The following is a 14,384-nucleotide window of genomic DNA, read 5'->3' on the forward strand; positions in this document are numbered from 1 at the left end:
GGGAGCAGGGAGCAGGGAGCAGGGAGCAGGTATGCAGGGAGCAGGGAACAGGGAGCGGGGAACAAAATTAGTTTTGTCACAACTTCTCAACACTCACACTGGAGACAGAAACCACGAGCTGCAGGACGAGGGACCAGGACCGAGAGTCAAAATGTCCTGAAAGAGACAAAACAAAATCCAACCGATTTAACCACACTGCAAAAACAATTTCTATAGGCTGGCAGTTTCTAGTGCAAATATCTTAGTACACTTGAAACAAAAAAACTAATTTACAGGTAACATTTCAGCACAATAAAAGATCTTGTTTTAATTAAATAATTCATTATTATTGATTTTAAAAAGTCTTGTTCTGCTGGCAGATTATTTCACTTAAAACAAAACATTTATAAGTGAAATAATCTAAACTTTTCATCAATATTAAGGAATTACTTACTTAAAACAAGCCTCTATATCTCACTGAAACATTACCTGTAAGTTAGTTTTGTCTGATTTCCAGTGCACTATGATATTTAGACTAAAAGTACTTGGTAAGACTTTGTATTTTTGCAGCGATGGTTAAATCAGTTGCATTTTGTTGCCTTCATTTTGTTTTGACTCTTTTAGGACGATCAGGACGTTTTGGTCCCTCGTCCTGCAGCTCGTGGTTTCTGTCTCCAGTGTGAGTGTTGAGATGCCACACAGAGCTGTGACGAAAGGAGCAAAATACAGACATTTCACACACACACTGACACACACTCACACAGCAGTTTTTCAGCTCATTAGGCAGACGGTGGCGTGGATAATCAGGTTTTATATGGATGCTGCGAGGTCATTATGATCTAATTACCTTTAGTGGGTATTCAGCTGGGCAGAGAGGGAGGAGGAGGAGGAAGGAAGGAGGAAGGACGGTGCACATCTCAGAGAAAAGAGAAAAAACAATGTCAGCTGAGGCATCTCTGACGCATCTAAAGCAGAAAGTTTTGTTTTCAACGATTGGTTAGAAATGTGGCACTTTGATGAGAATCAAAATTGGTTTATGTTTTTTTATCTAAACTCAGAAAAATCTGAAAACTGAAGTACTTCCTGGTACTTTATTAAAGCTTTTCTCTGATCCTCCTGATTGTATTCAGGTTCAGGTTCATTTTTATTTTCATTTGTTCAACTAATAAGTTGATAAAAAAAAAAAAAAATACAAAACTCTGACAGAAACCTGAAACTGATGCAGAAACTTATAGTGAAAGGAAAAAAAAACTCCTTGGTTGGTAAAATCAAGACAACTTGCTCCATTACACACTGAAGTAAGGTTCCTTTAAGATTCCTGCACTGTAAAAAAACATCTGCTGACTCAACTTGGCTCTAGTTTTATTGTTGCTGCTCTGTTATGATAAAGCAACTTTACTGCACAAAGTGAAGTTCAGGTTAAATATAAAAATGAATTTATGGAGCACATTTCCACCCTGAAAAAAAGAATAAAAGCCCAACAGGAAGATCTAATTAAGAGTTTTGAGAAAAAAGTCACTGATTTTCTACGTAGTCTGTTAGTCATGATTTGAATCTCAACGTCATGATTATGAGATACTTACTTATCCCATATTTGTGACAAAATCTCCTATTTATGACTTTGAAAGTTGAAACTGTCTTGTATCTCAAAATGACGACTTAATATTGTCATTATAACTGAATCTCATAATTATGAGTATGAAATTACAGCTCACAATTATAACTGAAAGTAGAAATTATAACTTTATATCTCAAAATTATGACTTTATATGTCATAAACTCATAATTGTAAGTTTTAAAGTCAAAATTATGACTTTGAATGTGGAAATTATAATTTTGCATTTCAGAATTATGACTGAATCTCATAACTCAGAATTTGAAAGTCAAAATTATGACTTTATATCTAATAATTATGACTTTAAAATGCATATTTATGCCTTCCTTTAGGGCTTTTATGATTCTTTCATGATCTTCACATGAACTCCAGGCTCACAGGGAGGAAAAGTTAAATCACATTTCTGTTTTCAGACAATCGGAGCCCCAGTGTGACGCAGAGAGCTGGTTAAATTCCACGCTGCATACATGGGGGTCCAAACCTTTTGTCGCAGCGTGTTAAACGGGTTAAAGAGTGCTGTCCTGGAGCCACCAGTGTGTGTCCTGGTCAGCGTGCGCGCATAAAGGAGTCCATATGGCACTGGTCAGTCGGCCGCAGCTCCCAGCCAGGAGGGCCGGCCGGCTGCCAATCAAACAGAGACGGAGAATAAATAATGAGCCGGAGGCGACCACACACTCAAAGATGGTACAATATGCATAAGCAACATAAAGCAAACGGATTAAAAGTCCCATCAGCTCTAACCAGTCTGTTAAAAAAGATATATTGTGCAAAATTCATATTTTTCATGTTTTTGTTCGTCTGTTTGGGTCTCAACTCAAAAACAGCCAAACCAGTTGGAAAAAAAAACACCCAGGGGTTTTATTTGGCAATAAGTTCATGTTTTTTGTTTCTAAACCTTTGGAATGCAATGTCACAAGTCAGCAGGCACTGCCTGTTGCCTAGCAACCCAAGTGAAGCCCAGCCCGTTGCCTAGCAACCCAGGTTTAGCTAGTAGAGTTTTCATGTTTCTGTACTTTACTTGAGTATTTATTTTTCTGATGACTTTTTACCATCACTCCCTACATTTTAAAGAGGATCTGTTAAGCAAAATTCACTTTTTGCAGATTTTTAATTTCATTTGGAGGTCTACTGCTTCTAAAAGCAGCCCAAGCACGCTAAATAAATAAATAAAATTTGATGGTTTTTTGCATTTTGGTGTCTGGAAAATGAGCTGTTTCAAAAACTATCAAATGTAATGTACATTTAACCAGCATCCATAACTATTGGACATTTCATTTTGATTTAGATTTTTTTTTTTGCCTTTCTTAATATTGAACTGTTCCCCAACTTTTAAACTTCTTCTTTTGTTGTATATTTTCCTCTAAGTCTAATAATAATATTTTGCTTTCTTATGTGATTATTTAGATATTTTTTTCTGACTTATTTTTATTTTCAATGTCTTTACTTAAGTTTTATCATCCTGAACTTATGTTATCTTTTTAATTTGCTTATTATTTTTGTTGATTTCCCAGCTGATTTAACTGTAACACTTTTGCCATTTGGTCTGATTTTCTGTCTCTGCTGATCCAAAATTTGTAGACAAACACACAGAAATCATTTCACCCCATTCAGTTCTGCCAACAACAAACGCATGAATCTGATCCCAAAATGGGATTCCGTTCAGAATAAACGGTAACCATCGTGTGTGTGCTTCCAAACCTTTGCATTAATCTTTTATAACAGCACTTGAAGCTCATGTCTCCTCGCTGGAATTCTGTTTATCTTCTCAAACGTTCAGCAGCTCAAACAATGCGGCTCCTCTGCAAACCAAAGGCCTCCTAATGACTCCATTCTCTTCGCTGATTTTCATCCGTTTGGATCCTTTGGGGAGCGTTTGGCACATTTGATCAGGAGATTAGGGGGGGGGAAACCTGAAAATGGTGGAAGAGGCGCAAGAAAAGCGGCTTTTGGAGGTTTCCTGACAGGGCAGGGTGTGTGGTCGAGGTCTTCAAGTGCTACTTCACCGCTGCTCTGAGTCGTTTGGCAGGATTGGAGATCCAGATGAAGCTTCTTTTGAGTCCAGAGTTCAGCATTATGTCACGTTAAAGGAATTCGGACAGAATCTGGACGGGCTCAGCTGCCACTAACCCGCTGACCTCAGTCAGAGCTCCGAACCCGCCTGGAGGCTAGTTAGCATTAGCACTAGCTTAAATTTAGCTAACGGGCTGTTTAGCGGTGTGTTTCCAAGTAATCATAATAATTTATTCATAATCAATCAGCATCAGACAGAATCAGAACAAATCTTCCTCTAAGTGGATTTCAGCTTAGTTTGGTTGGAAACAACCCGACGGCTTTCAAACCAGAGGAACAGGCCAACTTCGCCCTTTTACCATAATTGCAGTAGCTGAGGAATTGCGCAAACTGAAATTATGGAAAATAAATTCGCTTAATGGAAGGACAATTTTTGAAAAAAAAAAATAAAAAAATAATAATAATAATAATAATAATAATAAATTCGATAAAAAAGTTGTTGCAATGGGATGATGTGGTTTTTCAGCCGTGTTGTAATAGATGTGTTTAGCCAAAATGTAATGGAAACACTTTTTTCGCGTCACACATGTCTGTGATCAACAGCCGCATAGGACTAAGAGTACTACTGGCGAAAACCACGAAGAAGACAACAGAAAGTAGTCTTCGTGGCTTGTGTGAACAGAGTCGATTAAAGCTGCCACATTAAACTCAGGATATCCGAGTTAATAAGTTGAGAAATAACAAAATCAGAACTTTGAAGTTTGAGAGTTTTCTTGTCTGGTGTATGATCAGAAACAGATTTTTCTGAAAAGAAATTTTTGCCAGCCTGTAAAACTGGAATGAGAAACTAATGAGGAATGAGGTTGCTTGTTTAGAGTGAAAAACATTTACAACTGGCAAAAATGAAAAAAGGAATAAAGAATTTAATTATGATATAAAAAATATACATATCACAACTTCTACATACGAAGATAAAACTGAAACCAAAATGTTAGAAAACAAATTAAAAACGGTCAGTGATAAATGTCTCCAATGGTTGGCTGTGACGTTTGGTGACATCTAGTGGTGACATTGCAAACTGCAACCAACCTGAATCTCAGTTTTACACCTTTTCTCCTGAATGAGCAGCTGGAATGACTCAAGCAAATGAATCTTGATGCCAACGTAAACTATCCAGGCATCTAGTGCTGCAACCAATGATCATTTTACCAATCGATTAGGAAAAAATATTGGCGTATTGTACAAATTTTTCATCCATCCATCCATCCATTTTCTGAACACCCTTGTCCCTCAGTGGGGTCGGGAGGGGTGCTGGTGCCTATCTCCAGCTAACGTTCCGGGCGAGAGGCGGGGTACATCCTGGACAGGTCGCCAGTCTGTCGCAGACAAATTTTTCATTCAACCTCAAAATATGATACAATTTTGTGAACATTAAAAGTTTCAAATACACAATTTTTTTTTAAACTGCCACTTCAGGAGACCCGAGTAAAAAACATTTACAGACAAAATGTGTTTTTATATTTTAGATGCATGATTTTAAGACCGGTTGCATGAACAGCCTGATAAAATAAAATAAAAAATACTTTGGTTTATATTTTGCAGCAGTTTCTAAAACTGGGTTTTAAATGTTTTAGTCTGAGCTTTTAAGTTTTTCAACAGAATAAAAACACCATAAATTGTTGTTAAAAAAAGATTTTTATTGATGTTTTCAACAATGGATTATACAATGACAGCAACAAAGAGATGACTGCAGTTCTGACGTCTGAATTAAATACAAAAACCGGGTTATCTGATCCCGTCGCCGAACAGGTGAGAGACGGGCTCACCTGACAGGTGATGCAGGGAAAACTGCAGTTTTATTAAAACAAATTATTTACACCAACATAAAAACAGCCACAGACATGCCATGCTCTTCAAGCCACAACGACGGAGGAGAGCCGGGCGGGTCGGAACCGGAACCAGCGCCAGCTGCTGAACAGATGAGCTTATGAGGACTAGAAGTATCTACAGCCTGATGCGACCTAAACCCACCTGCAGAGGGCGCTGTGAGGAGGAGGTTAGATATTTACAGCCGGATGACGGGTTAGAGACAGGTCAGCGTTATAATACAGACGGCCTGAAGCAGCTGCAGGGTTTCTGGATGTGTTGCTTTAATGTTTTCATCACACAGGCACAGTGGGCGGAGTCAGGCTGCGTGTGAGGATGAGGAGGCCGCGGCCTTCCTCCTGTCCGTGCATTGGGAGCGGGGAGACGGGGGAGAGGGAGCGGTCGAAACGCCTCACTGCCGCTTGCTCTTGATCCGCTCCAGACGCTTCTTCAGGTCGTCCAGGTTGGCGGTGGCGGGCGAGGCGGCGCGGGCGCGGGTCGGCGATCCGGAGCGCGCGTTGTGCTCCTGCTGGTACAGCTCCCGGGACTCCTTCAGCTGCGACAGCTTGCTGTGGAGCATGTCGGTGGACGAGGCCACGGACGGCTTGGAGGACAGCAGGGAGGAGATGGCTGGCCGCTGCGGAGGCTCGTCCTCGCTGCTGAGAGCCTGCGCCGTCAGAGGGGAGCGGTTACCATGGCGACCGAGCAATTTCACAATTAGATAAATAAAAAATTGACATTTACAAGTTTTTTTCTAAAAAGTTTCCACTTTTTCCAAACTCAAATAAAATCTTATAAAAATTTTAATAAATGGGTAATTTCCCCAGCAGCATCATGGAACCGGAACCAGGCGGCGGATGTTTGGACTCACCCTGGTCGTGTTTTCCAGGCCTTGTCTCTGCCGGAGGATCTTCAGCCTCTCGTAGTAAACGGCGGGTTTCAGCTCTTCGTTGCTGCTGCTGAGGCTGGACTCCACGTTGTGCTGAGGAATCACTGCAAACGCACACAGCGACGTTAACACACACACACAAACCCACCAGGCTGGCAGACGTAAAAAACCCAGAAGAACCTGAGGAGCTCTGGATCCGAGGTTTTCCCTCACGCTCCGACTCGATGACCCGCAGGCCTCGCTCCACGTAGCTCTGGAAGAACTGCGACGTGTTTCTGAGGAACGGCTCCAGGTCGGCGTCAGAGTACTTCTGCTTGTACTCGTAGAGCTCGGTCAGGCCCTGGGGGGGAAACGGTTTCCTCAGATTAACAACCAATCAACTCTGGAGTCAAAGGTCAACGAGGCGGCACCAGAGCAGAACCGGACCTCTTTAGTGTTCTCCTTGGAGCCGATCTTCTTGAAGATCTCGGACAGGATGTCGCTGACCTTCGCCTTGGACATGCGGTCGTCCTGCAGCACAGCAGACATCAAATTATTCAGCACATTTTAACCTCTGCAGGGTGAAACATCCAGAATCAGAATCTAAAAGCCCAATTATCTCCAGAACCCAAGTTATGGACCAGTCAAAGCCTGGGTCTGATGGATCTGAAACCCCACAGTCAAACTGTTTTCTTAATTAAACAAACACCAGCTGCGGATAATCATCTTTGCACCATGTCTGAACTGATGATGTCATCCAGGAAATGCTAGTGAGGAATATTTAATTCCCCTTTGGAATCAAAGTATTTCTGAATCGAATATCGTCTCTGCTGCCTGGAAACAGACAGTCATACAGAAATAGTCTTCAGTCAGAGGCCTATTCAGTTAAGCTGCAACTCTGACTGTTACTGGAGATTCTTCCTGCATCACCGACGGCTCTGAAGAGCTGAGTAACGACATCATTTCTTTCTGAATTGAAGAAACTTTGATGCTGGTTTCAGTTTGGATCCACGTCTCACATCTGGTTCCTTCCACTTTTTAAGATCAGGAAAATCGTCTCACTGTGAAAACATCAAATCTTACCAAGTATTTTGGTCTGGTGTCTAGACTAAATATCTTATTACACTTAAAATAACAAAACTAACTTCCAATGAACTTTTCAGCAAGAAACAGCTTGTTTCAAGTCAATAATTCTTAAATATTGATAAGTGCAGATTTTTTTCACCTATAAAATTTTAGAAATGTGTTAAAGACTTTTAAAATCAATATTCAGAAATTAGTTAAAATAAACTCCCATGTCTCAAGTATTGATATATTAATTATTAAGTATTCTCTTTAAACTTGATATCAGAGCATGACTTCACAAAATGTTCAACGTTCCTCATTTAAAGTTATTTTTCATGTTGATTTCTTATAAAAATACTACTATATTCTCCTAATATTTCTTTTATTATTACTATTGTCGTACAATTTACTCTCGTAATTAAAATGAATCGTAACATGGCCCTGATGTTTCATCGTAGTAACTTAAAGTCCAAATAAATAAAAGCTGTAAAACAAGATGGCGGCTCTGGGCGCACCGACATCACTGAACTATGGAAACCCAAGGAATGCAATAAGCGAAATCCAAAAATTTAATCTTCAAAAACCAAAAATCGATTTATCGGCCAGCTCCGTCACTAGGTCTTTATTTTACATTTCCTGCTAAATTCTTCATATTTCACAACTTTAGTGAATCTTTTCTAAATCTGTGGGTCCAGAAGAACTTTTAGAAATAAGGAAAACAGGAAGTAGAATCTGAGGACCAGAGGAACGGATCAGGCCTTCAGCTCCAACCGCCTCTGAAGTTTGTCGCTCACCGTCCCGTGGGCGCTCTTCTCGTTGCCGCGGTCACTCTTCGTTCCCGACAGGTTCCCCGAGTGTTTGACGACTCGCCTCAGGTAGGCCTCCAACTCCGACTCGTTCCGGTTTTCTATCATGGACAGGTGGTCCAGAATCTGCCCAGAAACGAGAATGATCAGAACGAAACCGGCAGGAATAACACGTCTCCCCCCGGGTCCGTGACCTCTGGCTACCTTGACCCCGGTGAGCCTGCAGAGCGTGTGGCAGAGGGTCTTCAGGGTCCGGTGAGGAACGTCTGTCTTCAGCTGCTTCAGCTTCTCTTTCGGGAAAACCTTCATGAAGTTGTGGACGTCCAGCAGGATCCGGTCCAGGTTCAGGCTGTTGATATTCTCTGGCAGCAAGCGGATCATCCTCCACAGACACTGAGGAGGATAAACGGTTAGAGCGGAGCAGAGCCGACCGATTGAGCCGGGTCTGCAGCGGAACCGGCGCTCACCTTCATCACCAGTTCAGAGACTTTAAGAGACCCGGCGTTGGAGACCAGCGTGTCCTGAAGCAGAACCAGCAGAGCGCTGCGGGAACGGGAGAAACGGGTCAAACTGGAGGTTTGCAACTCGCTGTGATGAGTTTGGACCTTTAGTGGCTCTAAACTTCAGCTAAACCCAACTGCAGTCGAGCCCCGGAGTCTCAAAAAGCTAAAACATGCAAACACTTCAGATTCCACTAAAAACGTTTATAACTCCCCATTTCAACAGTCCAAACACAAACTACATCTTAAAGGTGATCCATCATGCTGCCCTGAGCAGGTTAGGAAAGGTCTACACAAAACATTTTCATTACATTTTTGCACAAAATCACTTGGATAATGAGAGTTAAGCTATTTTATAGTTCTCACTTTGAAATCACTCCCCCACTCAGTTTACACTCGGATGTGAATTATAAAACCGTACATCTTTGAAAAGCAGAAGTGGAGCCTCCTGAACAACAAACAAGAAAGTGGTCTCTGGATGGTAAGTCAACAATAAAGCACTAGTCTTTTCCAGCAGCCATTGTACAGTTTGGTTGCTAGGTAACGTTGCAGCGCCTACTGGTTGTCACATTTAGGAGGTTATTGAAATGGTTCATTTTCCAGACACCAAAAAACATGATTTCCAAAAACAGCTGGGTGGTTTTTAGAAGCAGCACACACACACACACACTCTCAGAGATAAAGGCTGCAGAGTTCTGACCCAGTCAGAGAGACGGATCCGTTTCTACCCACCTGAATATGTTGGTCTGGTCCGAGTGCTCCAGAACTCGGATCACCAGCAGGTTGACGGAGCGGATGACCTGCGTCCCGTCCTCCACGTCCTCCACTCGGATGTCCAGCATCAGCGTGATCAGGCTGTGCATCAGGTCCTTCAGAACACCAATCGACGCCTCGCGGGCCAGCGTCTCCATGGAGAACAGCTGAGGGGAGGAGAACGGGGTTAGAGGCCGCCTGCGGGTCACCGAGCAGCAGGGCGTCGCTCCGAGCGCTCACTCACAGACATCATGTTTCCCATGATGCAGCTGTACAGCTTGATGAGGTCCGTCTTGTCCACGCGGTCGTCTGCGAGGTGCGTGCTGTTGATGAGGCGCAGCTGCATGATGGTGGCGATGAGCAGCTGGTCGATGTGACCCGACATGACGTCGGCCTTGTCCTCCTGACGCAGAACCTCGTCAATCTGAGAGAAGGTCATGAGGAAGGTCAAACTTTGGGCCATATTGATAAATGTCCTCAAAGGCAGAAGAATGCATTTTAAAAACTGATGAATAAACTTAAGATATGACTAAATAGCCGTCTCTGCATTCGGTGAATACTGCTCAGGACTAAATTTTTTAATAATATTCATCATCTTTAATTTTTTGCACACAATCGTTTTTGGATAATGAGGTTTCAGTCTGATCTGTTCTGACTATTTTCAGAACGAGTCGAGACGTTTTCAGAATAATTTTTCCAGAAGTATAAATTATTTTTATGGGCTCCAACTGATTATTTTAGTCATAGATTATTCTGATACTAAATCAGGTGAATAAATTGGCAGATTCTCAGATTTTACATGCAACCATGTAAAAAGTGATGTAGAGCGGTTAGTGGAGGTGGACCGGACCTGAGCCAGCGCCTGGATGCTGGTGCCGATGTCGCCGCTCGCCACCTGAGAGATGACGAAGTTGATGGTGGAGGCCGTGCTGCTGTGAAGGTCGTCAAAGTGAGGAGAGATGGAGCGGATCCTTGGAAGGAAACACAGGAACGTTAAGGCCGTTTCTGGTTGAGTCGGACCGGTTCCGTTTGGGGACGGCGGTGCATTTACTTGGGCTCCGGGATCATGACGGGCTCCAGCAGCTCGTCCAGCTGGTGCTGGACCAGGTCCGGCAGCTCACACACGCTCCGCTGGTCCTGCTCTATCATGTCCAGGTCCAGCTGGAACTCCTTGGGGATGGAGGGATGGTCGCTGTGCGCGTTCTGCCGGGACTGACTGGACGGGCAGCAGAGGAACCAGTCAGTTCTACTGGGTAGAGATCAGTGCTTCTAGCTCCAGTCTGGACTTCCATACTGAATCACCTCAGACGTTTACGGATCTGAACCGAGTCGGGCGATATTTGACATACATGACCCAAACCGTGTGCAAATATGAACTTCCTAAAATAAATTTGTTTTATGGAAACGTGACAATTTATAAAGACATTTTCTGAGCCAGGACGAAGTGGTTTTGTTCAGCCGCATAAAAACTAACATTAAAAACACTTTTTTCACTTCACATGAGTGAAAGTGATCAACAACCAGACGCTACTACTGGCAGGAGGATGATGGCGCCACGTTTTAATGACTTGGAGGGTAAAGACACTTATAAACGCTGCGATTGCTAAAGTGTTTTTTGACATTAATGGAAAATCGACAAATTTGTAATGACAGCCACAACAACAGCGAAGCTGTAAGGGCATCGAAGCAGGTCTCTCTTCCTAAAACTTTAAATTTCTTTTTCTGGAAATTTTGGCCACTTCAGGTTTGAGTGGAAACCGTGAATTTTACACATCGTAAAAGTCACATTTCATGGTGAATTTAGTTGGAAAGGTCGTTGTTGATGCTGAGGTTGGGTCGGTCCGTCTGAACTGGAGCTTCACAGCACTGACCTCACAAAACAACATGGCCGAACCGATCGCAGGCGTTCATGAGCTACAGAGACCACAGAGGGAACATGGACACAAGCAGCTGCGAAGCGTTTCCTAGATTAAGGACAATCCGTCATAAAAATCTAAACTCAAATCTATTCAACATGATTCTGTCTTTTATTTGACAAAGTGACGTTGGTCTGCAGCACCACGGATCATCATGAGCACCGTTAGCTTGAGACGAACCTTTTAGCTCATCTAAACACAGGAAGTGAAGGATAACAGATGAACAGAATCAGAGGCCGAAGGAGGCGAAACGGGACGTCAACGACGTCGTTTCGCCCAAAGTTATAGGACAAAAACCCAAACAAACTTTAGATGAAATTAAATAACTTCAGGAGTTTCCAGTTTTTATCTCAACTTTTAGAAAATAAAGAGTAATTGATCTGCCAAGTCAGTAGTTGTTACATGCTGGTCTTTAACATCCGAGTCTGATCAGGAGCAGCTCAGAAACTTTATGACTAAAGATCAAAAAATAATTTAGACTTTTATCTTTTCCTCTTCAGAAATAAATTTAAACAAGCAATATTAGAGCCACAAATGATCCTAAAACTTATGAAAGCATCAGCTTCAGGTTTTCATTTTGCTTCTAAACTTTTTAAAGTCAGGCAGCCGGTGAGTTAAACTCCTCCCAACATCCAGGCCGAGGAACACGGCTCAGCGTTTCAACATGGAGTAAACACTATGGCTGCGAAGGAACTAAACCAATATTTCCTTCACATCTTCATCTAATTTGATGAGAAACGCTGTAAAAATGTTTGCAAACATCCTGCAGAATCTGGATCAGATGATCCATTAGCAAGAATGACCATTCTTTTCCACTTTTGCTGCTGGGAATAATGTTCACAACTCAGCGGCTGACTGGACGCCACGCAGCCGGCCTGATCCGATTCTCAGGTTCTCTCAAACATAAACAGGCGAGTGAGGAAGAGGAGGGATGAGCGAGTTAGTGCAATGCTTCACCAGAACTCAGCAGGTTTTTGGTTGTTGGGCTGATTTATGACGAGCATTAGGGTGAATTTGCAGTGACGACACAGAAAGCAGGAGGAGGAGTTGTACTCACATCCTATACGTGCGATACATTATTCTGCTCCGGAAAGGAAGGCAGGCAGAGCAGGTCACACAGGAAGAAAGATGAAGGGTTAGGAGACAGAAACGACCAGAGGCAGGTTGGTTTCACAGACTCACTGATCTGATGTGCGACTGTGAGAGCAACCCAGCATGCAGCGGCTCAGAGGCCAGGATGAGCAGGAGGACAGATCAGATGTTGGCAAACATTTAAATACAGACAGGTAAAAGAGGAACGGCCAGCATGCTGGTGAGAAAACGGCCGGAAAGGTCAGAAAGTCTCACACACAAACATTTAAACAGACGTCAGAGAGAAACGCATGGATACACTTTAAATGAAGGATGTAACAAGAAAGTCGGGCTCTTTATCACTTGGTTCTAACAATCATCTATTAAATACTTTAATTTCCAGTTTTAGTTTGTAAAGACTAGAGATCACAAAATAGAAAAAATATACAGCTTTGGGAAAAAAGGAGAGAACATTGAAAAGCTCCTGGTTATTCCACCAAATACTGATGTCTGAACTCTTCCTGAGTTAAAACGATAGTGTTGTTGTTTCTAAATGAATATGAACTCGATTTTCTTTGCGTTATTCAAGGTCTGAAAGTTCTGCATCTTTTTCATTATTTTGATGATTTCTCATTTTCTGCAAATACAAAATTTATGCTTGGAATTTCAGAGACATGTCAGAAGTTCATAGAATAAAAATATGTTAATTTTATTCAAACAAACCTATAAAAAGTGAAACTGATCATTTTAAATGGTCTCTTAATTTTTTCCAGAGCTGAATAATGTCAATAATTCACCTCCAAGATAAAATATGCAAACTTTAATTAAAAACACCGAAACTGGATTTAAATGATAAAAGCAGAGACTTGGACATTTTATGTAAAACTGGGTTTGTTTCTTTATCAAATGTAAATAAAATGTTTTAGTTCCTTAGTTTCCTCCGACACTTGGCAACCCTTTACCAGGTGAATAAGTTCCCAAATTACCAATAGAGTGAATTATGAGAAACTTAACCTGTAGATGCTAACTGCTCTGCAAAAACAAACCTGCAGGGGGCGACAGTGGACAGATTGATCTATATAGACTTTTCTTTGCCTTGTTTTCCCCAGACGGAGTCCATATTGGGTACCTTCAATAATAATTTAAACACTGTTGTGATATGAATGTATGATAAATATAAATAAAACTGCTGTGGTCCATATAGTTACTCAGTTTCTACTGGTTAAAGGAAGAAATCTGATAAATATTGATCATTTTGTGGTCAGTTAGTTTGTGCAGATTCATCCAAGTGTGACAGTTTGTAAAGCATCTTTATATTTCCGTTCATAACTGGAGCATGTTTTACTGGTTTCCAGTAAAAACGGGGACCTACTTGAGCTTTCCAGGGTCTTCCTGTGCTGGCTTGCGGAGGAAGGTGGCGTTGGGGTTCGTCGGCTGCTCCCGCTGCGTCTTCTCGGCGGCGCTCTGCTTCGCCGGAGCCGCAGGCGTCTTCTTCGCCGATCGTTTGATCCGCTCCTCCAGCATGCTCATGTCTTTCTCTGACAGCTGGAAAAAAATCCAAATAAAATCAGTCTCTGATTTTGTGGAGGGAACTTCCAGCTCCAAACTTTGTTTCCTTTTGTCTCTTACATTTCCGATGAGTTTGTAGACCTGGTCCCCGCAGACGTTGTAGACGGCCACCACCGTGTTCAGGGCAGCGTTTCGGACGGACGTGTCTCTGTCTCCGATGTGGACGGCGATCTCCTTCAGGGATTTGGCCGGAGTCGGCTGGCACACGTTCATCCCATAGCCCTCGATCAGACAGCCCAGCTCCTCCAAACACTCTGAGGAAACCAAAACACTCAGCATGAAGGAGCAAACAGAACTAAAGGTTGGCTGACCTGGGCTCCACGTTTACGTCAAGGCGACATGTACAGGTTTAATTTTTGGAAAAGC

The 14,384-nt window shown here is 42.4% G+C and overlaps 1 protein-coding gene and 1 long non-coding RNA gene across 2 annotated transcripts in view; both read right to left on the reverse strand.

Annotated features, from left to right (window-relative positions):
• The window catches only part of LOC106935358 (uncharacterized), a 14,175-nt gene extending 10,193 nt beyond the window's left edge, over positions 1-3,982 (reverse strand). Inside the window, exons 1-3 of the long non-coding RNA XR_001421884.1 lie at positions 3,293-3,982; positions 2,076-2,215; positions 827-895 (exon numbers count right to left, since the gene is read on the reverse strand). This is a non-coding gene — a long non-coding RNA (uncharacterized LOC106935358). The remainder of the gene's footprint in view (positions 1-826; positions 896-2,075; positions 2,216-3,292) is intronic.
• A 1,298-nt stretch (positions 3,983-5,280) lies between these two features.
• Positions 5,281-14,334, reverse strand: LOC106935357 (cytoskeleton-associated protein 5-like). The gene is made up of 14 exons (XM_015015792.1): positions 14,079-14,334; positions 13,822-13,994; positions 12,436-12,459; positions 10,514-10,678; positions 10,313-10,433; positions 9,707-9,886; positions 9,442-9,629; positions 8,677-8,752; positions 8,414-8,602; positions 8,198-8,335; positions 6,786-6,869; positions 6,540-6,699; positions 6,342-6,463; positions 5,281-6,137 (listed from the first exon to the last, which is right to left on the reverse strand). Exons 1-14 carry the CDS (start codon positions 14,295-14,297, stop codon positions 5,883-5,885), a joined length of 2,094 nt encoding a protein of 697 aa, XP_014871278.1. The 5' UTR covers positions 14,298-14,334; the 3' UTR covers positions 5,281-5,882.
• Positions 14,335-14,384: the final 50 nt, after the last annotated feature.

The sequence above is a fragment of the Poecilia latipinna genome, unplaced genomic scaffold, assembly GCF_001443285.1.
Source record: "Poecilia latipinna isolate Pla-1442-1.1 unplaced genomic scaffold, P_latipinna-1.0 Scaffold1952, whole genome shotgun sequence".
In the NCBI taxonomy this organism is placed as follows: domain Eukaryota; kingdom Metazoa; phylum Chordata; class Actinopteri; order Cyprinodontiformes; family Poeciliidae; genus Poecilia; species Poecilia latipinna.